The sequence below is a fragment of the Cyclopterus lumpus genome, chromosome 4 (assembly GCF_009769545.1).
Source record: "Cyclopterus lumpus isolate fCycLum1 chromosome 4, fCycLum1.pri, whole genome shotgun sequence".
Lineage (NCBI taxonomy): Eukaryota > Metazoa > Chordata > Actinopteri > Perciformes > Cyclopteridae > Cyclopterus > Cyclopterus lumpus.
The window spans coordinates 8232068-8259996 of NC_046969.1; the positions used below are offsets into that span (position 1 = coordinate 8232068).

Below are 27929 nucleotides of genomic sequence, written 5' to 3' on the forward strand. Positions count from 1 at the left end.
ATGTCCAGCAGGAGGATATTCATATTTCAAATTTACATGTATTCAAAAATATGAATAATGAGTGCGAGACATACAGACAAATCTGATCCAGCGCCGTTCGTGAGCACCAGGTTTAAAGCGGGACATCGCGTCTCCTCTTGTTCCTCGGCACCAGGACGGCACTGAGAAGGAGCCGAGCCAACGCTTGTGCGTCGGGGCTAAAAACAAGCGAGTGTGGATTCTGTTGCAGGGCGTAGTTGTTGCGCGGTTCTTGAGCGGACTTAAGGTTAACAATATTAGCCTTGGTGATGTGTGTGTGTGTGTGTGTGCAAAGTGTGTGTAGCCCAGTTAATTACCTAGGCTTGCATTCCATGACATCTTGTACATGGCATATTCAGTCTGTGTAACAGTACAGAGCAAAAGTCTTATGCTGCAGAAGTAACTTTTTCTTTTCAACACCGTACTGAGGTTAAAACTGTGTATAACTGGTTATTACTCAACGGCTAACGCAACAACAGGTCTTTCCATCCACCCATTAATTTCCGGCTGCTCGTCTGGGCCGAATAATGCTGGGAGCAGATCGGTAGCCACGCCGCCTCTCCATTTCCCTGCGAAAATGCAAAGCTATACCTTGAATCAATCCGACTGCAGCCAATCGGGTTGCACGTTGGGGGAGGCAACCGACGGATGACAGGCTACCTCTCACATACACAAACTTTCAGCTCAGAAATGACAAGTTTACAGCTGCAGTTCACTGGAACAGAGGTGTCACGCTTGTGTTCCGGGGAATTTACAACACTAATATCCCCCCCCATTTAAAAAAAAAAGTGAAATGATACAACGCATAATATCCTTTGTGTTTGTGCTTAGCTTCCTCTTTACTATGACAGCCCTGGGGCAACAGGCCACATTAATCTGCCAGATTAGAAAGGCAATAACACTCCGTGATCGATGGGTCCTCAGAAACACATTGTTTATACTTCAGAGGAAGCTTTATGCGACGAGCCGCATCCTGGGCCCGTCCACATTTACTGCAACAGAGCGAGGTGGAGGCCGAAGGAGAGAGAGTCATGGGAGAGGTGGAGCAGGGGAAGATGGGAGGTCGTCCTCCTGACTGATGTTCTGTATTAGAAATCAGATAAAAGAGTGTTTGTTCTCTAATCTCGTTCGGGTCTGCTCAGCCTCGCTGCTGCTCTCTGAGAGCTTGTTCACTAGCTGTTGATGAAACAAGCCCTCAAAGGATTGAATGGGAAGCACACAGGCGCACACACACAATTCTTCTCAAGCTTACATGGGCTTGTGTGCACTTTATTTGTATTTTGTAGACTTTTATCAGGCTTTTATTCCCGCAGCATTAAAACACCATCCGAGTGTTTTTGCACGTTAAGCCCTTCTACCACAAATCCCATTCTGTACTTTTTTTCTGTTCATTAAAAAAAAAAGACTGGACAACCGCTTTTCAGAAAAGTGGCTTCTCTTCCTTCCACGCTTTTATACTTTCCGTAAACCATAAAAGACTAACACATCTGTGGAGCGGTAATTCAGTGCAGACTCTTCAAATGAATCTGCACTTAAAATGGCACTGACATGCCAAATAACATGACTGCCGCGACAACAAAAAAGAGACTGTTGGCTCGTGTTTCATGCATGTCAAACGTCTTATTAGCGATGTCACCTTGTGCAGTACAGTGTTACTTTTTTTTTAATCATTATCAGAATTCTGACTACAAAATTCAGATTAAAGTTGGATCAAGATGGAGTTATCCTCGGAGATGGAGAGAGGGAAGAGTTAACTGTATTTCCAAAGCAGGTCTGCCTGACTCTGCTGGACCGGTTGACGGCCTTGCAGCCTGCCTACTTGGCTGCCAGCCCATCCGACAGCCTGTCTGTCTGACTGTCTGTCTGTCTGAGCGGCTGGCTGACTGTGCTGCTGCATGAATAATGCTGAGCCATGGTGCCCTGCTGCCTTGACAACCGGTGGAGGGAGGAGAGGAGGAGCGGGAGGGGGGAGGTCTGTGTGGGTAGAGAGCAAATATAGAAGAGAGAAAAGCAGGAGAGGAGGAGGAGGAGGATTACGGGGGGACAGGAAGGATGGTGCTGGGGGAGGGGGGGATCTGATCAAGTGAAAACACTGAAACAATTGAAATTTAGGGCAGAGAAAAAGACTAATTAGGGAATAGCTTATTTAGGGCACAGCAATGGAGAGGAAAAGCATCCGAAGACGTCAGGAAAACAAGATGATGAGAGCGAGAAATCGAAACGAGAGAGGGAAAAAAGGGGAGGAAGAGATGCAGCTCAGCAGTTTTGGATGCAGCCTGCAGTGGCAACCTGTTTCACAGTGTCACCAGAGTGTTGCATCATGGGTTCAGGACCAGGGGGACGCTCACATTGCAGGATGACATCACCTGTTACAGAGTCGGCGCTTGTCTGTCGTCCTGCCTCTCCGGCTCTGTCTGTGTCTCTCTCTCTCTCTCTCTGTGTCTCTCTCTCTCTCTCTCTCTCTGTCTGTCTGTCTGTCTGTCTGTCTGTCTGTCTGTCTGACCGCTCATCTCAAAGCAAGCGATACAAAGAGCCAGATCAACAGATGAACAGACCGACAGGGAGGCAAAAAGAGACGAGTGTTCATGGAGATTTTCAGTCTCATGGCTGCATACAATTGCAGTTTGAAGAAAGAGAGGAGGGGGAGGGGGTAGGAGAATTTTGGGTTTGGTTCAGTTGGAAGTGCGCGTTTGTGTGTGTGTGTGTGTGTGTGTGTGTGTGTGTGTGTCATCTATCTCCTGCCCTCCCCTTTCTGCTCAAAAGCTGTATCCCTGTTCCGCTGTCTGACTGTCCAGTGCACCCACAAGCGGAGAGAGAAGGCCGGTTGAGAGGCAAGCCATCATCCCTATCTTTGACTGCAACAGCGAAAACCCATTTCATTAAAACTGTAGAAATTGTGTTTTCAGCGCTTTTAACGCCAAACAAGACACGAGAGGGGGACACACGCACGAGAGTGACATTTTCTTCCCCTCTCGCTCGGTTTATATCCTCCCGTGCGGTCAAATTTGGCATTTGGCATTTTCAATCTTGCCTTCCAACCAATCCTGTTAAAATATATAATTATTTCCCAAGTGGCTATTGAAGCGCGTCATAGTCCCAGGGTACGAATAATATGATGTTCTGAATTTAAATGGAGCGAATAATCACACGTCATGGGCCCCGTGCTGAAATGTCATTTGTCATTTACATCTTGCCTTTACCCTGTCCCGTTACTCTCGGCCCCAATCCTGTAATTATGTCACCCCTTGACTATTCCAGAGCCTGTGTTAAAAGTCCCTGGATGAGTATGAATATTATTTCTTAAATTAAGCTGAGGGAATAATCACACATCATGGCCCTTCACCTCCATACCATTGAATGTTTCTGAACTAAGATTATGTCCCATGAATGCGTTTCATATCAGCGTATCGCGCATGCAGAAAGTCTCGATGGCACACGGTGTGAAACGACGGGTCTCCTGGGTGAAAGTCCAATGTTAGTCGTCCGATCTGATTTAAGTTCAGAAGTCAAGTCATGCATGATTTCTTTTGGTCATTTACAAAAATGCCTTCACCCAATCCTGCTACTTTTCACGTGCCAACATGTAACTAGTCCAGAATTTCTTTCCAAAAACTGTTGGTATGAATATGATTTTCTGAACGTATGCTGAGCAAATAATCCCTCATCATGATCCCATGTCAACATTGACTTTTTATTTTTCTATTTGTTTTTATCTTGCCCTCACACAACCCTATTGCTTATTATTCTGATCCTGTAATTATTTCCCATGTGACTATTCCAGTTATAATTACACATCATAGAGCTATAGCATGTGAATTCCTCCGTGTTCCCCCTCCAAACCTCAGCGACTCCATGTACCAGCACTCTCGGATCACAAATAGGTTGCGGCTCCGACGGATCCTGTGGGGTCCCTGAACCTTAATTGGAGAAAGTGGTTCTTTCAAAAGCCTTATGGTTACATATTCATGTATAGTAAAACCTAAACCAGCTGCTTTACAGTAGACTGTGCCGGTAGACTGCCAAGACACAAACGCTAGCTTCTCTGCAGGGGTTTTTTCAATAATTGATATAAATCCTTTTAGTTACTGCACGACTTTACTTCTGCCTGTCTGCCTGCAGTGTGAGACAACCTGAGTTTGCACAGGTGGATAGGATCAGTCACTGCCGGGAGAGCCACTGAACTCACCCCGAATGGCAATGAGTGCGCCGCTTCGTTGGGCAGGGGGACGGATCAGGAGGGCTAAGGGAGTGGAGAGCTCCTCATTGAATTAGCCCGGCTGGAAAGTTTGAGACAGCGAAGCTAATCAGTGTGCTTGAGTTGGAGCGCACATGACTGGCTGCCAGCACGCAGCTCACTAAGACCAGAGCAGCCGATGTAAATCCATTGTGCGGGATCCATCGGAGGGAGCCGCGCTTCAAAGGGCCCCGGATCAAACCGGCCTGCTGCGACGTGAACTACGGCGCAGCGTCTAGTCCCTGATGTTTAAACCTCGTCTCACCCCCGGAGATGTTCGTTCACTCCGAAGAAATGTACTTAGCAAGGGTCTCCTGAAACGTCTTTGTTCTGGATGTTTAACTTTTGAGCTGCGAGGTTTTTGATATCTCACCTGGGAACCGAGATCAGGTTTTCACAAGAACAAGTTGACAGTTAACTGTTGCTCTTGGGATACGGTCCAGGGAGGACATTGATCTAATTATTTGATTACGTGTTGTTTTCTTGTGATCACAAGGATACTTGGGCCCTGTCAACGTAATTCTAACAAGTAATTATCTTTGCCATCATGAGTTTTTCTTATCACAATCGGTCGCGCGAGTTCAAAAAAAAGAAAAGTTGTGCAAGAAAACTAATTCATTTTCCTGAGAAAAGGGGCCTTCATGTCCAAGTGATGGATTTAGGCGGAGCAATACTTTAACAACAAACCTTTGGCAGCTACATGCATTATTGTTCAAGCCAATTGATAATAGAATGCCTTCAAATCTGTGTATCATTTGAGTAAAAAAGCACGAAGGTTAGCTGGGGAAAAAAAAGAAGTTATTCTGCTACATTGGATTCAAAGTCCTAATAATCTTGACAGCTGTAATTATGAATCAAGGATCCCCAACAATGCCAAGTAAATGTGGCCTTCAATATTCTGACTTGAATGTTTGCCTAACAGAAGAACATTTACTCAATTATACAGGTTTTCTTTCAGGGAATAGCATAGTAGTAGTAGTAGTAGAAGTATAGAACACCCCCCACTACAATGTCAGGGAGGACATTGTTCCGTTTTCCCAGTAGTAAAACTTTCCCTACATTGATTTGCCGGTCAGAGAGACTGAGAGGAAATGACACAAATTGTAAGGTATTTTTTAAAGCTTAAGAGATTCTGGGTTTTATTTATTTTTATTTTTTAAACACTCGGGGTGGAGTCCACAGAAGCCACCTCCCTGCTCTGCCCCTGCTATCTAAAACACTGCTGCATGTCCCTTTTATTTTGTATTCTCTCATTTTCTCAGTTAATGGCAGTTTTATGAAGCATGACCATCAGTCCGTCAGCACAAGCGCTGGATATTTGTGTCCTTCACATATCATCAGCAGTATTGGAAAGTGGTCCTCGTTAATATCCCCGATATTTTGTGCGTCTTTTCCGACACATCTCAAATCGCCAGAAATTGAGTCCGGTGTGTTTGGTACTGGAAACTTTTGTGATTTTCACGATCACGGCTCTGGCAGACTTTTTTTATGGCCTGCGGTGTGAATGTTGCCACATTAACATGAACAGAAAATCCAATGTTCCAAACAACACAGAAGAAAGAAAGAAAACAAAAAAGCGGTTGTCCAGTCATTATCGCTTTAACGATAATTGGATCAGGTATGGCACCTTGATTGTATTATGTACAAAGTGTCGCGCCATGTTACGTAACCGCTGTGTGTGTGTGTGCGTGTGTGTGTGTGCGCGCTCCTTAAGATCCCACTCCACCGATGTCTATGTTTAGCAGCCTATTCGTGTCTACAGTTAAATTGTACTTTCCACTCCAGTTATTACAGCGGCAGACGAAATATGAAAAGTGCTGAGGGCCATGGATAATAAGCACAGAAATAGAGCAGGCAGTGAGCAAACCGCCGCTTCACCATCACTGTACAGTCAAACATGTCCCGACTAAAACTTCAGGATGAATGGAACACCGTCTTCCTTCCTCTCTGTCCCCCCCCTCCCCCCTCCTCCTCTCAGTCTACTGCCTCTGCGTCTCCCATGACAGCGAATGTTCAATCTGTATCAGCTCTTCCTTAAAAAAAGAAGGTTTAACCACACGCTCAGTGGCTGATAGATTGTACAGTAGTGACTCACTGACACTGGGGAACGTGTCAGGGAGATATACAACACTATTGTGTCTCTTTCTGAATCACTGCTTTATTACAGCACACACACACACACACACACACACAGTCACACAGACGGATGCCCACACGGGGGACCAATTAAACCCATAAAACACGTTACTGAAAACTGCACATATGCCCATTTGTTGACACAAGCAGTGGAAGAAAAACTCGATTTATTTAAGTCAAATAGAGTAAAGTATAATATTACTGTTCCCATAAGCCACTTTAGTCAAAGTGTTCACATTTTGTCCTCGCAGAACACGAAGACTAGCAGAAAATTATTTTTAAAATGGCGCCAAGTATTTTGCATTGCACTACAGGGATGTGGTGTGACACTAACAAAGAAATTCAACACATTTAAGATGCAGCAGATATCCAGAATGTTTAGCCCCTACAGGATGTCACACTCCAAAAACAAAGGCTCTAACATGTTTTACAATTCAGCTCAGCATCTTTAGACCCTAGTTAGACCAACACCCAGCCCGTACCCTCATGTCCAAGACCAACAGTCCACCTGAGACCCGTAAGTGTACGTTTTAGTTTTTATTTCTGACCCTCAGCCCGCCATGTAGGCTAATGCGATGCATGGCTCGCACCATTTCCTTTTTCCTGCCTCCCACTTTTGCGTGTACTTGCAACACATGGCACATATGGACATGGAGGACTGGCACGGTCATGTTTTGGATTTAAAAAAAAAAAATGCTGGTACCTGATCCAATGAGTTGAGCTGCTGTCACACTATTACCCATGCTGACAACACAACATGGTCAAAAGTGGTCATTAATCTGATTTAACCAAAATGTCATCACGTAGTGTTTTCTTTTTTTTTTTTAAATATATATAAGTATCACCATATATATTTAATGATAATAGTGTTAATAATAATGCTTTTACCTTCTTTGCATCCTTCAAGGACAAGACATTACTTATTAAAATCAAGTAACTCAAATATTGTGTGACGTTTTTCACAACACATCAACATCCTGATATAATCGCATGTGTATCATAAATGTAGGTAAACTCACATTTACATAAGGACATGGGATGAAATATATCGGGTGGTTGAGCTGTAAGAGTGTTCTCCTGAGGACAGAACCCAAAAGAAAGCAGAAGATGAATGATATACAAGTATCTGTTATCAGGTCCTTGAGGGTTGACCGTATTATTTACAACTCGACTGGTTCCCACTGCTGCTCGCGGCGTTTGAGGAACTTCCGGTTTGCCCTATCGGCTGATCTTCTCGTGTTTTTGTGAGCAGATTAAAAAAACAGATTAATGAAAGATTTTATCGCAGATATAAATGTTGTTGGATGTGTTTACAGTCAGGACTCAGTCATGTTCTTCTATACCAAACTGGGGGGGAGGAGGGGAAACCATTCGCGCATAGAGGCCGCCACCTGCACTAGATGATGAAACACTTGTCTAGAATATCATTGTATAACGTTGCGATTATATTTCCCCTTCCTTTTCACACACACACACACACACACACACACACACACACACACACATTAATGCAGATAAGCTGGTGGTTCACAGGTGTTGGAGGGTCACGATGGCTCCATTCAGCCGTGTCAGCATGTGTCTCCCCGCTCGTGGCGTCTGGCTTTCTATCTCATTTCACGAAGTACAATAGCTGCTAAATAATAATAAAAAAAAGGCCTGTTTGAGTGAAATGATTATATTCTGTGCTCGTAGAAAATGACACTGTGTTCTCATGCGGGGGTTTTTGAAAGCAGTTGCTCAGGGCGCAGGTGGTCGGGTGACCTTAAACGTGCTTCGCACAGATAGATAATGCAGCAACTTAAACATCTGCGCCCACACATGCACACACACACACACACACACAGAGAGAGAATCTCACAGATTACATCTAGTTTACTGAACTGCTTGTTCTCCTGAGACATGATAGACAAAACCCTGAGATACAAGCAGGTGGGTCCGTGAGTTCAAACGGATGATTCATGGCCAAACGTTCAGCCTCAACATTATGTTCCATTTTTGGAAAAGATGCCTCACATTTGCAAACATATCAACTATCCAGCTTGACTTGTATGGAAAAGGACATTCTCTCTGTTTGACGGTATTGTGCAGCGTTGACCGGACCTTTTTTTTAATCTGTACCTCAGCAGAAGCTTCGTCGTCATAATGAAGTGTTGGAACACGCATCGATGTTTATGGGATGTCGCACACTGCAAACGTTTGTATTCAAGGTGCCATTTTGTATGGATAAAAAAGAAATCAGACTTGAACACGTGTGCATGTCTTTGTGCCCCCCCGCTGAACTTAACTCAGTAGGAGGCACATGATATGAGCTTCCAGGCGACGCCTTTGTCTGTACTTAAAGCCCCTTTTTAAGAAGAGACAATGTTAGCGCCTCACTGGAGGTTTTGGTCTCTATGGCGACAGAAATGGAAAACTCAACACCTGATTCTCTCAATAGCTCACCTGGCTTCCTTCTCGCATACACACATGCAGATTCTTTGAATTGCGTTCCACAAACACACACACGTACACACACACCTGCAGAAGTAGAAGTATTTACAGGAAAAAGCTGCTGCAACATAAGGCCAATTTTCAGTATTCAGTATTATTATCTCAGTTTCAAGTAGAACCAGTCAATTGTATCTAAGTATCCAAAGTAGGTAGTAGTTAGTGCGCCAGAACAATGGGGCCTGCTAAATATTTGATGTGTGACCCCGCAACCAATTATCTCATGTTATTTCTGGTCCAGCTGGTGCCCTGTCCGACTACTTTACTATGCCGCTGAGTAGTTACAAGAACATCTTGTGAAATATGCTCACTCGCTTCACTTTTGAGAGTGAGAAACAGTGGCAGCAGAACAAAAATGAAAGACAAAGCTGAAGCAAGTTCCTCAACATCATTATTTATTTATGTATTTCTGACCAATATTATTTCTCTCTTGCCCTAATCACTTTGCCAGCATCTCTTCAGCCAAGCTTAACATGTTCTATTGACATGTTGGCGTTTTCTGTTTATTTCTGGCATTCTGTTTTCTATTTTTTTTAATTTCTATGCGCATATTAAAAATGTACCTGAAACACATGGATGGGAACAGACATAATTGGAAGCATGCATAATTTTAATTGTAAAGTTTTAGTTGGAGCCGTGGGAGGGGTTTGATTCATATGTTACTATGCTTCATATGTGATTATGCATACGCTATGCAAATAGGCCACTTGATGCCACTCGGCTCCATTGTTGGGGAGGTTAAATGGGGAGCAGGGGGCTGATGGCCGGGGACAGCACAGATTAATACTGCTGTTCCCATCGTCCTCCTCCCTCGGTCTGCCCCTCCTTCTTCCTCTCTCTTTCCCTTTTGTATGACGAGGGGCAGAGTCAGTTCCTGTGTCATTGTTAGGGATCCATCTGCCCAGCCACACGCACACACACACACACACACACACACACAGAGTGGCGGCAGCAATTAAACCTGTTTGACACACTTGACAGAGAGGAGCTTTGGGCTGTGTGTCCGGCACGAGCCATCTGTGAAACAAGCACACACACACTGAGTGTGTGTGTGTGTGTGTGTGTTTGCGTGAATGCGTGCGTGCGTGCGCGTGTTTGCTTCATTAAATAGATTTCATACACTGACATTGCCACAGATCCCCTCTATTTATTTATTTTTCTTTGACATATTTGGGCGAAAGAACCCACCGTCCTCCTCCTCCTCTTCCTCCTCTTCCTCTTCTCGTCTTGTGATGGACAGAAGAGACAGTCGAGTTAAGGGAGGGGATGGGTGGATGTAGAGGGAGGACAGAATGGATGGATGGCAGATTGGGGAGCAGACCTTTCATTTATTGTTGCTCCCTGAAGTAGGACACCAGGCAGACAGACAGATAGATAGACAGAGCAGCTGTAATTACTGGTGGCAGAAGCCCCCATCTGAATATATTGTATTGATATTATGCTGTTAACAGGAGATTACCATGTGGATGACTGGGGGTCTGGGCCAGTCTGGGTCTCCACTGTGCTTTTGGGGCAGCTGATTATGATGATGATGATGCCATTGTATTTTTTTTAATCTAATCTTAAAAGTGCTCTACTTTCTGCTCTTGGCATAGGAATAGAAGCCGAGAGAGTGAGTAATAGGCTCATGGGTTCATTTTATTTTTGTTTGACCAGTTTTCACCAAAAGAAGAAAAAAAAGTTAATCAGCTTAAACAGACTTGTCAACTCAATTTTGCTCGCGCATGCAGAACCCCCCCAGAACGTGCTTATGCAGATAGAAAATAAACTATGTAACTCTTCCAAAAACAGACCTCTGTAAAACCAATCAAACCTCGACATGCAAAAATACATCGAGAACCATCCGAAAAAAGGTCTAAGGATTATTAGACCGCATCTAAAATGCTGTCGACCCAAATAGAGCAGCGAGACAGCACCGACACTACAAGCAGCCGGCTTCCGATACCAATTAACATGCAAGTGCAGTCGAAAAATCCTGAGAAATAATGAAAAGTCCCCTTAAAACGCACCTTTTCTTTGCTTTTTTTTCTCGCCTGTGACAATGATGATGCACCATATGATCAGAGCTAGCAGAGATATAAAACTGGACCCTAACTGGACCCAGTCCGACTGGATATGACTTGGTCCCAACCGGGGTCAGGTCTCGGCTGCTATGAACTGACTTAAAGATGCTGTGGGTGCTGTGGATCAGTTGGAGATCTGTTGAACTGATTTAAACTGTTACATAAACCTGCACCTCCACCTCGGGGAATCAAATACGAGCTGTAAACTCAACACTGACCTGGGATCACCTTTTAAAGTTGATATGACAAACTTGTTTCGAAAAGCTTCGCCTAATTTTGAAAACTCTATAGTAGGTCTGGCTCTTAAGCTGCGATATATGTTCCACTTTCTTCGCGAGCTATATAAAGTCGTTAACTGTGTCTGTCTGCTGTTTGGCGCTGAGCAGCAAACACTGGTTTTATAGCTTCTTTTCTTTTCTTTGTGCTGAGAATAGCTTGTCTGCTTGAAAGCGGTGTGAGCGTGAGCCAAAACCTTCAAACTTAAAACAATGAGCTGAAAGACAACATGGAGCTCTTCGAGGTGGGGGGCACCTGCAGAGTCAGGTGATAATTACCTGTGCGTTTTGTCAGCACGAGGGACATCCTTCCCATAAAACGTGGTCATTTGATCCATTGGTCATATTAAGATATTGATGATAGCAGCTTCAAACATAGTATATGTAAGAATGAGGAGCCATGCATCAGGGAAAGCGCCAGCCAACTTGTTCAGTCCCAGGCGGATATCGGCCGATACCGATGTTTGATTAAGCTGCTTGCGTCACTGTGGGGAAGTGACTGGAATCATTCAGGCTTTACACGGCTTTCTCAATTTTGTAAAACAAATAAATACATATATAGTATATAAAATATAATTTAATTTTATAGGTCGGCCCCATACTCACCCATATTCTATCCAGTTATCTGAGTCAGTACAGTCCCGAGATACAATGTTGGTGCGTCCCCTTCATCGGCCTACAATCCGGTTAATGGCAAAGTGGTTAATATCCATGTTAGCAGGTGTGTGTTTGGGTGTGCAATAATCCCTGTATTATAAGCTTCCTAAATGCATGTTTGCACCGCTCTAGCATCTCCAAGCGTATGTTTAAGCATCCATATTGTTTACGGTAACTGTACTTAACCTCACTTGGTTCATGCTGTAAACACGAAATGTTCCTCAGCTGGAGTTAAAACGAGCCCACTGAGCAAACAAACTATAGCTCCGGACACATCACTGCAGTGTAAAAGGACATTAGGGTGACTTTTGTAAGAAGGCTAATTATCGTGTGATAGTTCATTTAATGTTATCTATTGCCACTAATCATTTTCCAAACCCCATTGTAGTGATTGGGTTTTTTTAATGTTTCCCTGACCTTTGCTTAAAATAATGTCACCATGGACATAGAAATTAACTTGAAACATGCTTGATTTGTGTCATTTTGCATGCTAATGCTCCTGAAATAGTGGATTCATTTGGGGAGTATCCAACGGCATTACCATGCAAATATAACATCAAAACACAAGGTTAGCATGCTTGTGTATGTTCTTATTGTCAACAAATCACATCTGTTCCTACCGCAACAGCTTGCATATGTATAGTTTCATATTTTAAAACGGCTCCTTAATTTCCTCAAAAAGCTGGGCACTGTAATGTGTGGCAAACGTTACTCAAACACTAGTAAATAGTGCACGTATTGGACAATTTTCATAGGGGCATTAATCTACATGTGGTCCTCGAGTAAGTATTTGCAGTAGCAGGATGGTGAATGTGGGATTGAGTCAAATAAACTACTGTTAATTTGTAATTTGGGTTTACACGTGAACAAACACTGGCATGGTCTTTACATAATGTTTGGTGGCTCCGTATTCATGTACCCTGTTATGTCATACCCCAGAGTGGCTGCAGCAGTAGCAGCATGTAGTTCGTAGTGACTTACAGACAGGCAGTAGGAAGGTACGGATCTGACTGGAAAACCACAGAATTTGTAAGTTGCTCTTCAGAGGCTGAAATAATTTCCCTATTGGCTTTCAAATTCAGCTTCTGAGTTTGCGCACAGAGGGGTTCTGTCAGCGTCGGGCCTGGGAAAGAAAGAGTCTAACCAAGAACGGGTGGGGGGGGGTCTTGTACTATTATAATACAGGCAGAACGTGTGAGCGGAATGAATAGGTTAAATACAAGTAATGTTTACTGGCTGGTACAGTTTCTCAATATCCATTACAACAAGGAGCCATTTGTATTTCGTTTCCGTGTATCACAGTTCGGGAAGTTAACCCCGTCCACCCCTGTATGCTGCGGCGTAGTGGTTCGTCCCAGCCGATGTCAGCCTCAGCCAGCCTCCTCTTGTCAGTGCTCTTCTTAAAATGAAGCTAGCAAGCCGGCGGCACCAACGGCGGAAAAGGAGAGGGGACTGAAATGTAGAGCTGGCATCTACTTTCCACCGTTTAAAAGGACGCTTTTATATATATATCTATATATATGTATGTATGTGTGTGTGTGCATATACACATATAGAGGGCCTTCATGAAGAGCCCCGAGTTATTCACTCTATTATTATGTCGGAGGGAGCAGCCCAGTGCTTTTTGTACACAGTTCGCCTATTTATTCCAGTCTGAAGCAGGATTTCAGATAGAAGACTTCTAAGTAGATAGATAGATTATCTTATCTCATCGAGATATTTTTCATATGTCAGTTTGTTTTTAGTTTTTTTGCCACCCATTTGCGTTTTTACAAGGTTCTGTTCCTTCCTTTTTTCGTGGAGAACGATTGTCAGGTTAAGCCACACGCAAGCAATGTATAATACGGTCTGGACAGCGGAAAAAGCCGGCGAGGAAGGAGACTGGAGGGACGTGATGATGCCCTACTCCACGGAGCTGATATTTTATCTGGAAATGGACCAACCTCCAGGTAAGGGGGGGCATGAGGGTTAGGTTAGGGGGGCGGTGGGGTCGTGACGGCTGGGGCTGGAGTCGGACAGGAAAGTTGGGCCGGGGCTCGCTGGAGAGGTGTTGCGTTTGTGTCCGCTCAAATCGGTGGAAAGTTTTAAAGCGTAACGTCGCGTCCTGGCCCCCGGCGGTCCTCACCGTACGGGGTAACGTCAGCTAACTAACTAGATCCTTACCGACGTTCGGGTCGTCGTCCCTCGAGTGATTTTTTTTTTTCTTTCTTCTTCCATTGTATAAACGTGTGACTGCTCATTTATGGTGGTGTTTTATTTTAAATGTTGGGGTTTTTTGCAGGGAATCATCATTGCCACGGGTTCATACATTAGCCTCGCATAATCATTGTTTAGTTGTAGGCCGGTTGTTGCAGGTAACTTGAGCTTGAATAAAAGCGTCATTTTTGTAGCTATAAATTACAGTTTGCTGCACGGATGACAATGCTTTAACCCGATTTACTCCGTTTTTCTTTCCTCTCCGATGCCACAGTTGTCGCGTGAATGCGCCGTCGTGTATATGTGTGTATATATATATATATATATATATATATATATATATATATATATATATATATATATGCTATCATATGCTGTGACAGTAGCGACAGTTCTCCAAAAGATGCACTCGCAGACTCATTTTTTGGAGACGATAGTTATCCGATATCCTCCTCTGACCACCTGCATGTAATGCGTTATGATACATAAATGACAAAGATGGCAGACATCGCAGCCCAAATATATGTTTGGGGAAAAACCCACCAACGCAGTCCTTTGCTTCCGAGTTCCCTTCTTGAAGCCAGTCTCTAATCTCTGCAACAACCTGCGCGTTTTTCTCTCTATTATTAACGTGACTACGCAATACAAGTCTGGATGATGATGATCCGGATCGTCTCGACTTTCGCTCCGGAGCCGGTGCCGACGACTGGGGGAAAGGAAGGGGGGGATGGGACACCGAGAACAGAGAGATGGGGGGATGGATGGGGGGGGGGGGGCGGATTACGGATCAGAACCGGGGAAAAAGGGTCCCGAGCATTTCATAATCCTAACATCAATTACCGACATGCATTTGTGCCCCCTCCCCCTCTCCTCTAGCAAACTGTCACCCCGAATTGAATATGTTGCATTCATTCCTGCCTTCATTCATTAATTCCTCGGCAATTGTGCCAGTGTCATTTGACTCCTACTCCCCCCTCCCTCTCCTCGGTGCGCTGAATGGATCATGGCGCAGATGTGGGACGTTGTGTTGTTTCCAGGAGGCGCTGTTGAATGCAGTTTGCCCGGTAGCTCTGTCCCCCCCCCTCCTCCATTCTCTCCTCCCATCTATTGAGATGTACTGTATATTCTGCAGCCACCATAAAGTGCAGCATTGTGTCTCATCTTTGGCATGTTGCGGAGAGGATGCATACATATATATATTTTTTAAATCCCTAAGGTGACGAGGGTTTTATCAAACAAAAGTATTTCAACCATTAGAATACACTGATTGTAAACTTCACATAGGATGGTATTTTTCACCTTGTGTGAAGTTTGTGCCAGCAAGTGTGCTGCATGCAGAGCTCTGTTTTTCTGCTCGGTTCATGAAAAAAAACCCTGAAGTGCTTTGTTTGATTCTTTCGTTTGAGGGAGATTGAAGTCCAGGTGAAGTGGGCTGGTGCAGTATCTCCACTTTCCTCTTTCTCTCTGCTCGTTTTAAAGTTACCTTTTCCCTTTTTGTTTTGCCTCCTAACTGAACGGGAGAGGCATTGATCCTCTTTCTTGCCATTTTTCTCTGTCCTGCCTTCCTCTCTCTCTCTCTCTCTCTTTCTCCCTCTCCCTTTCTCCCTCCGCTCAACAGTCATTGTGTTGGAGCTACAGTAGAGTGAATGGACAGCGCTCGTCGACTAGATGCGTCGGATGTGAATGCAACACACTGGCCCCTTTACTGGTGATTCACACACTTAACTGCCGCTGGACCTTTGCTTTTATAGCACCCGGAGCTATTCATTCATTCACGCAGAGGGTCATTGTCCTTGGTTGACAAAGAGTAATGGTTTTTTTTTTTTAAAGAAAAAAAACCTGCTAATTTCATGACCGTTTAATGAGCAATTGTGCTCACTCCACACTGTGAATAATACAGTCCACAAAGATGACATATATAATAAAAAAGGTGCATTTTGTACTTTTTTTTTTGTTGTACAATGCAGCCACACTTGTATCTCTAGCTCCTTCAGTGAGTTGTACATTATTATAGGTCTTTTTGTGTGTGAGTGTTTCCTCTTTTGCCTGAATGAGCTCATCCTGTCTGCGCCTCTGCGTGTCTTTTTTGTTTTGACATAACTGACATGTGATCCAAAGGGCATACAATGCTGTGTGTGTGTGTGTGATTACTTGTGTGCATATGTGGGGTGCACGATGAGTCTCGTCTTCCGAAGGAAAATTGCCGGGGGATTATTGTTAAAGGACCACACCAGAGGGTTTTCTGCACATTACTTTGCCGTTGTCCTTCCCTTCAGGTGGTTTTGCATCCCATCTGCCCAGCATGAAAACCCAACATGCACAGAAACTTCCTCTTTCCTCGCAGTTTACATCATTTCTACATGTGTTTTTTTAATTCTGATAATGTATCACATATTTTTTTACAAATCTACCTGCATTATTATTGTCATTATTAATTGCATGTAATATTACTTTGGCAATAATACATTACAATAATTAACTAATTGTTTGTTAGTGTCCTTAGTCAATTGTGGTCAGTTTTGATATGATCATATTATGATGTTTTTAGAAAATAGTTTGTTTATATTTTTTAACTTTTAAATTATTCTGTCACTGCATTGAGAATCAATCTAAATATCTGTAACTATAATTTGCCCAAATTTGCCATAATGTGATAAATATTGGAAAAATGTTCCCGTTGAGATCATGATCTATTAAGCAGCCCTGCATTATTCCATAATGAGGACCAGATTATAATAGATTTTTCTACATGAGTGCACTCACCTTCAGAAAAAAAATCACATTGGAGGAACACGATTTATGCACATTTAAGTACAAGTGATCATAGAAGTCCATTTAACAGTTATGTTACTTTGCTGGATTAACTCATTTAAGCACGATTCAAGTGCCAACTCTGATTTTTAAGTGCAAACATTAAGCAGAAATTGCTACCTGCGCTACAATATGAAAAAAACAGCAGTATAGACCTGCCGCTCTTGACACAAATGACATGCACAGCTGTCAAAGCCTCTTCACACAAAGGACGTAATCAGCATCATCATCATCATCATCATCATCATCATCATCATCATTTGTAGGATTGGATTGACATGTGGTCCATAAGAGACGTATTGCTTGGTGCCCTGTCCATTAAGTCACTGAGTGAATCAGGATCATAATCTGAACATAATTTGACTTGATAAGGGATATTTATGTTGGTGGTCTGGCAGTTGGTTCATTGGTTTTGGCTGTGCTTGTGTTCATGTTTGTCTCAAAAGGCAAACGTGAGGATTCGCTGCTTTTCTCAATGCCATTGTAAATGTAATATCTATGAAGTTTTGGACCGTCGGACCTAATTTGTTAGATCACGGCGCATATGTTTTTAGTTGTGTGTGTGTGTGTGTATGTACTGAAATTATATACTCTTAAACACACGTTCAGCCGCAAGTCACACTGTTAATAGGAGACAACCTGTTGATTTAGTGCTCGATGCTCCACTGCCGTGTGTGTATGGGTGTGTGGTGTCCCAGAAGGAATTGAAATACCACTGGATAACTCCGCCTCCCTCTTTCCTTTCTTTCTCTCTTGCGAGGCACGCCCCCCTCGCTGCGTCCTGATTGGCCAAGGGGGGCGGGCCTCAACGCTGGGATTAGTTAGCGCATCATCTCATCTGTCTTTTAGGATCAGCCTTGCTCTGCTCTTTTCTTCAGTCTGACTGAGCAGAGAGCAGCAGGAGGAGGAGGTAGAGGAGGAGGAGGAGGAGGAGGAGGTAGAGGTAGAGGAGGAGGAGTGAGAGAGACACACAGAGGGGCAGTGAGTGAGTGTGAGAGAGAGGAGGAGGGAATCAGCTGAGAGACGAGTGACAGCATGCAGCTAACGGAGAGCGCGATGATTGAGGACGGTAGGCAAAGAGACACATTTGATCTATTTTTTTTCTTCTTCCTCTCTTTTATTGCTGCCTTTGTTCCGTCTTCGCTAGCTTTCTCGTGCACCACTCTTCCCGTTACAACCTGTGCACATTTATTTGCAATGTCTCTTTCATGCTGTTGCATCCCCCTCTTTGATTCCTTCTTGCAGCACATGACATGTGTTGGCATTTGTCTTCATCGTTTCTCTGTTGCAGAGTCTGCTTTTGTACTCTACAATTTGGGGAATTAGTACTGCAATGATGGGTCGATCCACAGAAAGTTGCTTGTGTAACAAAAATACCAATTACTATCGGGTTTCAGTCTATCAAATGTGAGTTGTCTTGCACTCTATGTTGTAATTTTGTATTTTAAAATGGTTTAATTGTTGCTCAGACAAAAATTGAAAGTTCAAGATGTTGTGTTGGGCTCTGGGAAATTGAGACTTTCACGATTTTCTGACATTTTAAAGGCTATATATATTTTTTTATATATATTTATAAATATATATATATATAAAATATATATATATTTTTATAAATATATATATATATATATATATATTTGTTTGTTCTAATGTTGCAGCAATTTAACAAGTAAAGAGTCTTGTGCTCTAAAGCATCTCCATGTGTGAGAAGTGCATACTTTTGTGGTTGTGACGCTGATACACACCCACATACTGTAAATGCTCACACACACACACACACACACACACGCACACACTACCTGCAGCTCCTTACTTTGTCCAGATGTAAAGTAGTGGAAAGTGGACCAGATTTGAGGAGCAGATTTATTTGCAACGGTCAATTCATGCCACGTACTTTTGGGTATCTGCTTGTTTTTTTGTACGTGTGCCGTAAGGTCTTTGCGCCGCAGTGAAGATCTTTGTCAATAGCTGTCGTGCTAATGATCAGCTGTGTGTGTGCGTGTGTGTGTGTGGGGGGGGGGGGCCTGAGCGCTGCTCCTTTGTCTGGTGAGGGGGAGGGGAGAAGGGGAGGGGGGCTGCACTGATGGTTGCCTTTGTTCACCATCCCTCTTGCTCTCTCTCTTAGACTCGTATGCAGTAGCTGTGTAGGTTTTTATTTCATTTTCAGACTTGGAACAATACAGTTGTGTACGTTCTCATATTTGCCGACGTCTTCGGATCCCGTCCTCTTTAGCAGGATGGTTGTCATGAGTGAGTTTGACTTGTTTCATGCAGGACAGAGGTTTAGAAGAGCAGGCGTATCACGCGTGCTGTCCAGTGTGTGTTGGACATTTAAATGTTTCAAACAACTCAAAAGAAATGTTCTTTGAAGTGTAATTGTGACATAATGACGTATTACACATTCGTTAGTTTTATGGCCCTCTGGTGGTTTTGGAGCTCAAAGCACCCTATTTAATTCATCAGTTCTCCAACTTTATATATATATATATATATGTATATACTGTATGTATGTATGTATATATGTATATATTGTATGTATGTATATACATACACATACAATATATATATATAAAATAGGGTGCTTTGAGCTCCAAAACCACCAGAGGGCCATAAAACTAGTGGATGTGTAATACGTCGATGCACATGTATGATTGCTGCACATATTAATTTCCAAACCAATGCTTAAAGTACATATTGCACTTGACTTATAATGACAATGCTAATTTCATTAAAAACATCACAACAAACTGGGGTATCGTATTCATCTCTCCCTGTGCAATGTGGGTGTTCCACATGTCGGTCTCTAGTCGTCCGCCTGAGCATGTAGTCTCCAGCTGAAGGAGACATACCAGGGTACATTCATCAGTGGACTTTCCCTCCAAATCAGTCTTTTCTGTCTCTGTCTCTCTGTGTGTGCGAGTTAACTTATTTGTGATGTAGGAGCTCTCCAGTAATTACACTGCTGTTCCTTAAACTGTATCCAGATGTGCGTTGAGACTTCTAAAAACCTTGGGGGTGGTTGTTGGTACTGTGGGTCATATTCAGGCTAGCTCTCTGTTGGCACACAGCATGGCAGCAAACGCAAGTACTTCTGCTTGTTATGCTTATTAGGCCTGTCCCAGAAATAACAGCAATGAACAACATCTTTAACGGATAAAACGTAACTACAATGGATTCTTGAGCTCTGCAAATAGAAATGTGCAACGTCTGCGCACGTCCCAGGTCTAACGCGTGTACTCGCAAAGGGAAATAACGAGGTCAGCAAAAATGATTGAGATCATGTCCATATATCGTACCATACTTCAATAACCCAACTATCCCAACAAGCCTTGTTACGCTGTTAGCGTTCAGGCGGGATTTATCTTCAGCCTTTAAAACGCTGCTGGCAATGTGCATTTCTAATTATGTGGATTGCTTGATTGACGCACTCCCCTCCCCCAAATCAATACATATTTTTTTGAGAAAAAATAAACTCTTGAGAAAAATACAAACGCATGCTTATTTTCTTTAAAGTGTACCGTTTTAAAATAATAATAATAATAATAATTAGACTTGCACAATCTTTCGTTAGGCTACACGCTATTTCAGAAATTGCATTCAGTGCAAACCAGAGTTAAAGTTTAACATCATCTGCTGTGATCTCAACTTTAGAAGATTAACATGAGGACGAGTGCAAAGACCGAACTCTGTGAAGACCAAAATGTTTGCAGAACTTCCTTCTCCTTCTTCGGGACCTAAAACGTCTCACAGGCGTGCGTGTGCGTGTGCGTGTGTGTGTGCTTATGCGTGTGCGCGTGTGTTCGTGTCTCGCATGTGGTTTATGACAGAATAATTACTGTGGTGATAAATGGGCTGTTCTTGTGCCGTTTGCCTGTGTGATTAATAACAACACGGTCACCAACTGCACCGCTGTGTGGAAGTATAAAACAGCTGCTCTGTTACAATTTGCATATGAAGTATGTGTGCATGGAATACACTCTCGCCTGTTCTGGTGTAATTGTTCGCACGAAGCCCTGAAGTAATGAAATATCTGGAGAGTATTAACTTGAGCAGTAACGCCGCTTCCGCTTGCCCTCCATCAGCAGTCACGGATGGGTGGTTGCCCTCAGTGTTGTACAGTTGCACAGTGCATATATGTATACCAGCTCCTTTTTTTAGTAACCAATAATAACGCATTGTCTCTTTCTCTCTTCCCCCTCCCCCACCTCAGCTCTTCCTCCGAAGCCAGCGAAGCCACAGCAGCCCTGCTCAGTCGGGTTGGGAGTGGGCGGCAGCAATGGCACCAAGGACGGAGGAGCGGGAGGCTCGCTGCAGGAGGCCGAGTGGTACTGGGGTGACATATCCAGGTAACACACACACACACACACACACATGCTGGGTCTTAAGATACAGTTACTGAGCAGATTATATCTTATCACAAATCCTTATCCCAAAAAAAAAACCTTATTGACCTTTATTTGATAGTAGCATGTAGAGCGATAAGAATTTGGGGGGGTGTAAGATGTACCAAAGGTCCTGGTACATCTGACATGTCCTCCTTACTAGATGTATTAACTGTATCAAAGGCCATTCATCTTTCTTGATTTTAAAGCCGTAACTCGGTAAAACAAAAAGAATGACTTACGAGACAACTTTATGATAAAATATGTTGCAACGAAAAGAAAATTCCTCAGTTGTCACAAAGAGTTATGTATTGTGTGGTATATACTTTATTGTCAAGTTTCAGTAAATGAATCCAGATTCTTGCTCGAGCCAAGCCCTTATATTTCTCCTTTAGAGTTGAGTTTCAGAACATCAGCAGGATAATCCTTTTCACAAAATGTGTGTTTTCCTAAAGTAAATCTGTAAAAGTGATGAGTCTGAACTGTTGAGGCCTTTTGTCACCGTAGGCTGTCCTAAGTGCAGGTTAGCTCTCAGCCACAATCCACACATACTTGGACGATAACCACACCTACAGTGCAGACAGCCAGTCTGCCACCTTTCACACACTTGCAGAGCAGAGATGCTGTTGGCTCGGACCAGTCTGCCCAGTCACTCCCTCCATCGTTTAATTGATGGACTATTTACTTTGAGGCGTATGGTTGTGAGCAAAGTCCTCAACGCCTGCAACACATAAAAAAACATTTGTACACAGATCACTCAACTAATTCAATTGTTTGTTTGGTCTTCAGGGAGGAGGTGAATGATAAGCTCAGAGACATGCCGGATGGGACTTTCCTGGTCCGGGACGCTTCCACCAAGATGCAGGGCGACTACACACTCACACTGAGGTACTTCAGTTTGTCGGAGTGTGTGTGGGGGAACTGAGCCCGAACTAGAAGGTGTTGGCGTGGATGTCGAGAAGGATCATTTGACTCAGGGACTCATTCCATGTTCGAATGTGGCGTCGACATGTACTCATCTTTTTGCACGTGTGCCCGCTTTTCTTCTTCCAGGAAAGGGGGAAACAACAAGCTGATAAAGATCTACCACCGGGACGGGAAGTACGGCTTCTCCGACCCACTGACGTTCGCCTCGGTGGTGGAGCTCATCAGCCACTACAGACATGAGTCTCTGGCTCAGTACAACACCAAGCTGGACGTCAAACTCATGTACCCCATCTCCCGCTTCCAGCAGGTATGCAACTCCCAACATGATGCACACTGCCTCCATTTGTTACGACTTTATTGAAGAAGGAAAATGCCATGGTCTTTACGACCCGCGTCTCATTTTCATCTCAATTAGTCGCAATTAGTTTTATCGTAGAACAAAACAAAGGACTTGTTGATTGATGTGTGGTTGCGCAACCATCACACAGAGGTGTATTATGTAGCTGTAGCACATACTTTTGACTATATAGTGTAATTATGTGAACAGGCAATTTTACAATGCAGTGGACAGATTCTGGGCGGGGGTCTCTTTGTTTTCTGTGGTTTAGAATATTTGATTTGATTTCCATAAGTTTGTAACCGTTCTGGTAGCTCATCTGTTTGGCACATCTGCTGAAATGTGATCGTAACCAATAGGGAACAAAAGAATGAAATCTGAACTTTTCTTCAATAGTGTTGTTGGATCTTGAGGGCATAAATAACTCCCTCTTACTAATCCATCAGTTTCTACTACCTTGGCCTTTCCAACCAGTTTCCTCTTAAACCCCTCCTCCTCCTCCTCCTCCTCCTCCTCCTCTACACCCGGTGGCTCGCGCTGGGTGTTTCCACTCAAAACTGCAGCGGCAGCAAAATCCACACTCGCTGAAATATAGCCCCGCTTGCCGGCCCCCGTGCCACGCTCCCTAAATAATTGCACACATCCGCGGTGTCAAAGGGCAGTCGTTGCATTTATTCCCTCCATCCCCTCGCTCTACTGAGTCATTACTCAGAGCGATGCATACCTTGCGATCCACCCAGGGCATTGTGGGTGGTTAATTAACGAGCCTGTTCAGGAGTCACACTCGCTAAGCAGAATCAGGGGTGAAGGTAGCTTCCACCCCCGTCTTGAGTTTCTATGCACCGCTTGCTCTCTAAAGGCTTTTTCGTTTCTCCTTCTCAATCCCTCAGGACCAGCTGGTGAAGGAGGATAATATTGACGCTGTGGGGAAGAAGCTTCAGGAATACCACAATCAGTACCAGGATAAGAGCAAAGAGTATGACAGACTGTACGAAGAATACACCAAGATGTCGCAGGTACGCACGCCCTTAAGTTTTGCCGTAAGAAAAAAAAAAAAAAGAAGTGCACGTTTCCCGTCCGCTCGCTCACCTCCTCTTCTCTCCTCCCCGCAGGAGATCCAGATGAAGCGGACGGCCATCGAAGCCTTCAACGAGACCATCAAGATCTTCGAGGAGCAGTGCCACACGCAGGAGCGCTACAGCAAGGACTACATCGAGCGCTTCCGCCGCGAGGGCAACGACAAGGAGATCGAGAGGATCATGATGAACTACGAGAAGCTCAAGTCTCGGCTCGGAGAGATCCACGACAGCAAGGTGCGGCTGGAGCAGGACCTGAAGACGCAAGCCATGGACAACCGGGAGACCGACAAGAAGATGAACAGCCTGAAGCCCGACCTCATACAGCTGCGCAAGATCAGGGACCAGTATCTAGTGTAAGTGCAGAAGACTTGGATGGTTGTTACTACAGCAGGCAGGCGCCTTGTGGCCCAGCTTAGTAAACAATGATATATTGATAAACAAAAAGCACCTCACGTTATCTTGGTTTTGATGCTAGAGTGGTCTGGTTGGGCTTACACTTGTGATTAGCTCATTAAAGTAAAGCATGGCAATCTGAACGGTAAACTTTTAAAGTGTTTACAGCAATGGCCGAACAGGAAACACAAATTATTTGTGCTCGTCTCGTTATAATTTGGAATTACACTCGCTTCAACAGCAGACCACATTTTAGTCATGCGGCCTACAGGACAACGGACGTGTTGGGACCGTCGTGCCGCTTGATTAGAAACTTGTGTTTTCCGCGTCACTGAAGCTCTGGTTCTCCCGGAGATGTTCTGCTTTGTTTCTAGGAGTGACAGAGCCGTACTCCTTCTGTGAAAACATTTGTCGGAGGCTAATTCAATTTCTGTTCAGTCTGACGTTTACTCAGAGCATCATAAAACAGTGTTGTAACTGGAAGAAGCCTCTTAAACCGAATCCTATTGGTAGTAATGTGTCTCTCTCCTCTCTCTCTCTCTCTCTCTCTCTCTCTAGCTGGCTCAATCACAAAGGAGTTCGTCAAAAACGAATTAACGACTGGCTGGGAATCAAGAACGAAAATACTGACGAGTGAGTCTTTTCCCTCGCTGCTCTGTAGCGAAACCGTTGCCGCTGTCGAGCGACCGCTGTGTTCACTTGCTCTGCCCTGCAGCCTTGTTCACCGTGTGTCCGTCTCGCTGTTTGTGTGGGTGCAGAGGCTACTTCGTGAGCGAGGAGGATGAGAACCTGCCTCACTACGACGAGAAGAGCTGGTTCGTCGGCGACCTGAACCGGACGGAGGCGGAGGAGCTGCTCACCGGGAAGCCAGACGGAGCATTTCTCATCCGAGAGAGCAGCAAAAAGGGCTGCTACGCCTGCTCCGTAATGTGAGTACACACAGGATGTGGCGTGCGACGGACATTTTAAAAACTATTTCTACTACATCTGTGGAGGGGGGGGGGGGGGGGGGGGGGGGGTAGAAGTGCACACGACAGGATACAGATGTTTGTTAATTTCTTATCGACCTTCAGGTGACGTGTGTCGATTTATTATTTCTTTGTAACAGTGATTAGCATTAGCCTTGGTTTGCAAAATGACATTTTTCCAATTGTTGGATAGCGGAGCGATTACCTTTTTTAAATCTCGGTAGCAGTGTCTTTCTACAAAATCATGGAACAAATGGGGTTTCAGGAAATTATCTGGAACCAATTTAGGAACCCATTGGGCGGCAGTGGCTCAGTCGAAGCGCAGGGTCGTCCTTGGGCAAGACACTTAACCCCAAAATTGGCGCGTGAGTGTGATTGAATGATTAGATGGGCCGGTGGCACTTTGCATGGTAGCCCCCGCCATCATTTATATATTTTTCCTTATGCACAGACTGTGGCTACAGGCGCTAACGTGATGTATCAGGGAAATGGGCGAATGATGACGTGAAGTGTTTTGAGTGGTCGGAAGACTAGAAGAGCGCAACTGATAGAGAACTTTAAGACAAGACCATTGATCATTTAAAGGCCGTTTTTAGAGTGGAAAGGAAGCAGCCACCGAAGATTTATGAAACAGATTTCCACTCTAATCAACAGTTACCTACATGTTGCCGTATTCTCGCCTGTTGCGTTGCAAGGTTGGTTGGCCTGGTTATAGTCAACAGAGACTGAGACGTGTTTACAGCAATGGCCGAACAGAGAGACTGAGAAACCACAGGACAGTAGAAGACAAAAGGGAGGCCACTTTTGCTCCTGGATGTTTTCATAAACTGTGTCTGACTCCAGCTGACTCCTCCACATCGTTCAAAGACAGTTTCACTTAGAAAAACAAACCCAGAGAGCACTGCTTTATCCTGAAGTGATGCTTGCGGGGTCATCCTGAATGATTGTCTAAAATCCTGACTAGCCAGCTTGACTGAACTTGTCTTCTCTGTGTCCTCAGTGTTGAAGGCGAGGTGAAGCACTGCGTGATCTACAGCACAGCTCGGGGCTTCGGCTTCGCCGAACCATACAACCTGTACAGCAGCCTGAAGGACCTGGTGCTCCACTACCACCAGACCTCCCTGGTGCAGCACAACGACTCGCTCAACGTGCGCCTCGCATACCCCGTCTACGCACAGATGCCCTCCGGACGCAGATGAACCCCACCCAGCCACACCCCCCACATAGACAGTAAACCAACCCCCTTCTTGGGGAATGGAGCACGGGGAGATGGAGGGGAGGGGGGATTGGTTGAAATACAAAGCAACCCCCAACACCAGACCCGATAAAGATAGAAACAAATTAAACACTAGCTGCAACACACACGTCAGCCACCTTGGAGTTATATATTTTTACAAGAACAATTTCGGAGGGCATTCTTTCTAAAGACTGCTTGATTTGCACAAGGAAGTTTTAAATGTTTGTGAATGTGAAAAAAAAAAGAAAAGAAAAAAACACGACTGAAGGAAGGAGGAAAGGAAGCGGAGTAGGACACTTCAGAGTTTCAGATTGACCCCGCTGCTACCTAAACTCCAGCTCAGACTTTTTACAGGAAACTCAAAAAACTAAACACGCGAAAGAGGACGAAGACGGCTACAAAACATTCCCAAATGTTTCTTTTTGGTTTCTTTCCCGTTCTTTTTAGTTTGCACCTCAGATGATTATATTACGCAACCTTTTTTTTTTGTCTTTTTTTTCTCCAGATGTTTCCTTTTGTTTCTCGTAACTTTGTTTGTGGTACATGCAAGAGGAGATGATGTCAAGTGTCTGTCCTGTCCCTCTGCGTACGAAAAAGCAAAAATAATGTAGCATAACGAGACAACGGACACTCATTTTATGAAGTGTTCCTCCATGTAGACCGCTGCTGAAGGGTTTAGGGGGAGGGTGGGGCACAAGTGACACCAAACAGTTGTGTAGTCTAAAAAGAAGGACAAAAGGCTTGCTTTTATACTAACTGTAGAGGGGTTTTTTTGTATTATTTTTGCTTTGCTGGAACATAGTTAGTTTTTTTGCCAATGTCACAGATCAGAACCAGAGACCAAAGTTGGTGTGGAGGGGAGAGGGGGAGGGCAAGGAGTCAGCTAGTGTGTGTTTTTCTTTCTTTTTGTGAATGGAGAAAAAGAGCGAAGAAAAAGAAATGAATGGTGTGTTTGAAGACCACACATAAAACCGAGTTTTGGGCCATGTGCTTGCGCACCAAATAGCCTTTTTGGAAAACCAAATGGTACGTGAACAGAAACGCCAAGACCTTCTGTAAATACAGATGGTGGATTATGAAGCACTTAAACGAGTCCCGTGTGTGGCCTCTGCACTCTGTATTGCTCTGCGATTCACCCGCCAGGCTTTCCCCTACGGGGGTTGTTTTTTGTTTTCAACTATTTTCTACTTTATCAACGCTTGAATCCAATTCCTCACAGACTCTGCGGCTCCAGTTCGGTCTTCTTCGCTCGATGTGCATTAAGTGCGCTGGCGAGCCAAGTTAGCCGGTTTGATACTTAGCCAAACACCGGAGCTATACCACATTCAACCACTTGGTGTCCTGTGAACAAGACCAGTGGCTCATTTGGTCCTTTTTATAAACCAACGCATAATTATGGTAATCCCATTGTTACATTGCTCATAACGAATGCAATACCTGCTGGATTTAGCGCCGTGACGCCGTCGGCATAGATCGCCGATGCCGGCTACTTTTCTGGTTCGGCGGTTTGCATCAAACCGATTTAAGTTTCTGCGCCGAACCAGGCCGGCAAAACCGGAAATTGGGCCCTGACTCTTCCAGGGAGCTCTGTGTGGCCGAATCAGGGCTTAACATACCGAGTGCTGAGGTCCCAATCACAAATGGTGCTACACTTTAACCAGACGACAACAAAAAAAAAGGTAACAAATGGTCAGATTCAGCAAAATCATCCTCTTAAGAGCTGGTAGGA

At 44.2% G+C, this 27929-nt stretch overlaps 1 protein-coding gene across 7 annotated transcripts; it reads left to right on the top strand.

Moving 5' to 3' along the window:
* The first annotated feature begins 13243 nt into the window (after nt 1-13243).
* On the top strand, nt 13244-27284 carry pik3r3b (phosphoinositide-3-kinase, regulatory subunit 3b (gamma)). 7 transcript variants are annotated; one of them, XM_034530976.1, is made up of 10 exons: nt 13244-13329; nt 13674-13819; nt 21088-21223; nt 22049-22147; nt 22313-22493; nt 23414-23539; nt 23636-23955; nt 24554-24628; nt 24754-24924; nt 25964-26162. In XM_034530976.1, the coding sequence occupies exons 2-10, from the start codon at nt 13705-13707 to the stop codon at nt 26160-26162; spliced, it is 1422 nt and encodes a 473-aa protein (XP_034386867.1). In that variant the 5' UTR covers nt 13244-13329; nt 13674-13704. The 7 variants fall into 7 exon arrangements, with proteins under 7 accessions (XP_034386867.1, XP_034386868.1, XP_034386864.1 ...); XM_034530975.1 differs by having other exon boundaries at nt 13275-13392; XM_034530974.1 differs by having other exon boundaries at nt 13277-13392; nt 13686-13819; nt 25964-27284.
* The last annotated feature ends 645 nt before the right edge of the window (nt 27285-27929 follow it).

Excerpts from the sequence above, each read along its gene's own strand:
- pik3r3b (XM_034530973.1), top strand. The coding sequence starts at position 13,705 with ATGTATAATACGGTCTGGACAGCGGAAAAAGCCGGCGAGGAAGGAGAC. Across the intron at positions 22,494-23,413 it reads CCATCTCCCGCTTCCAGCAG|GACCAGCTGGTGAAGGAGGA; the intron begins GTATGCAACTCC and ends TCAATCCCTCAG. Across the intron at positions 23,956-24,553 it reads ATCAGGGACCAGTATCTAGT|CTGGCTCAATCACAAAGGAG; the intron begins GTAAGTGCAGAA and ends CTCTCTCTCTAG.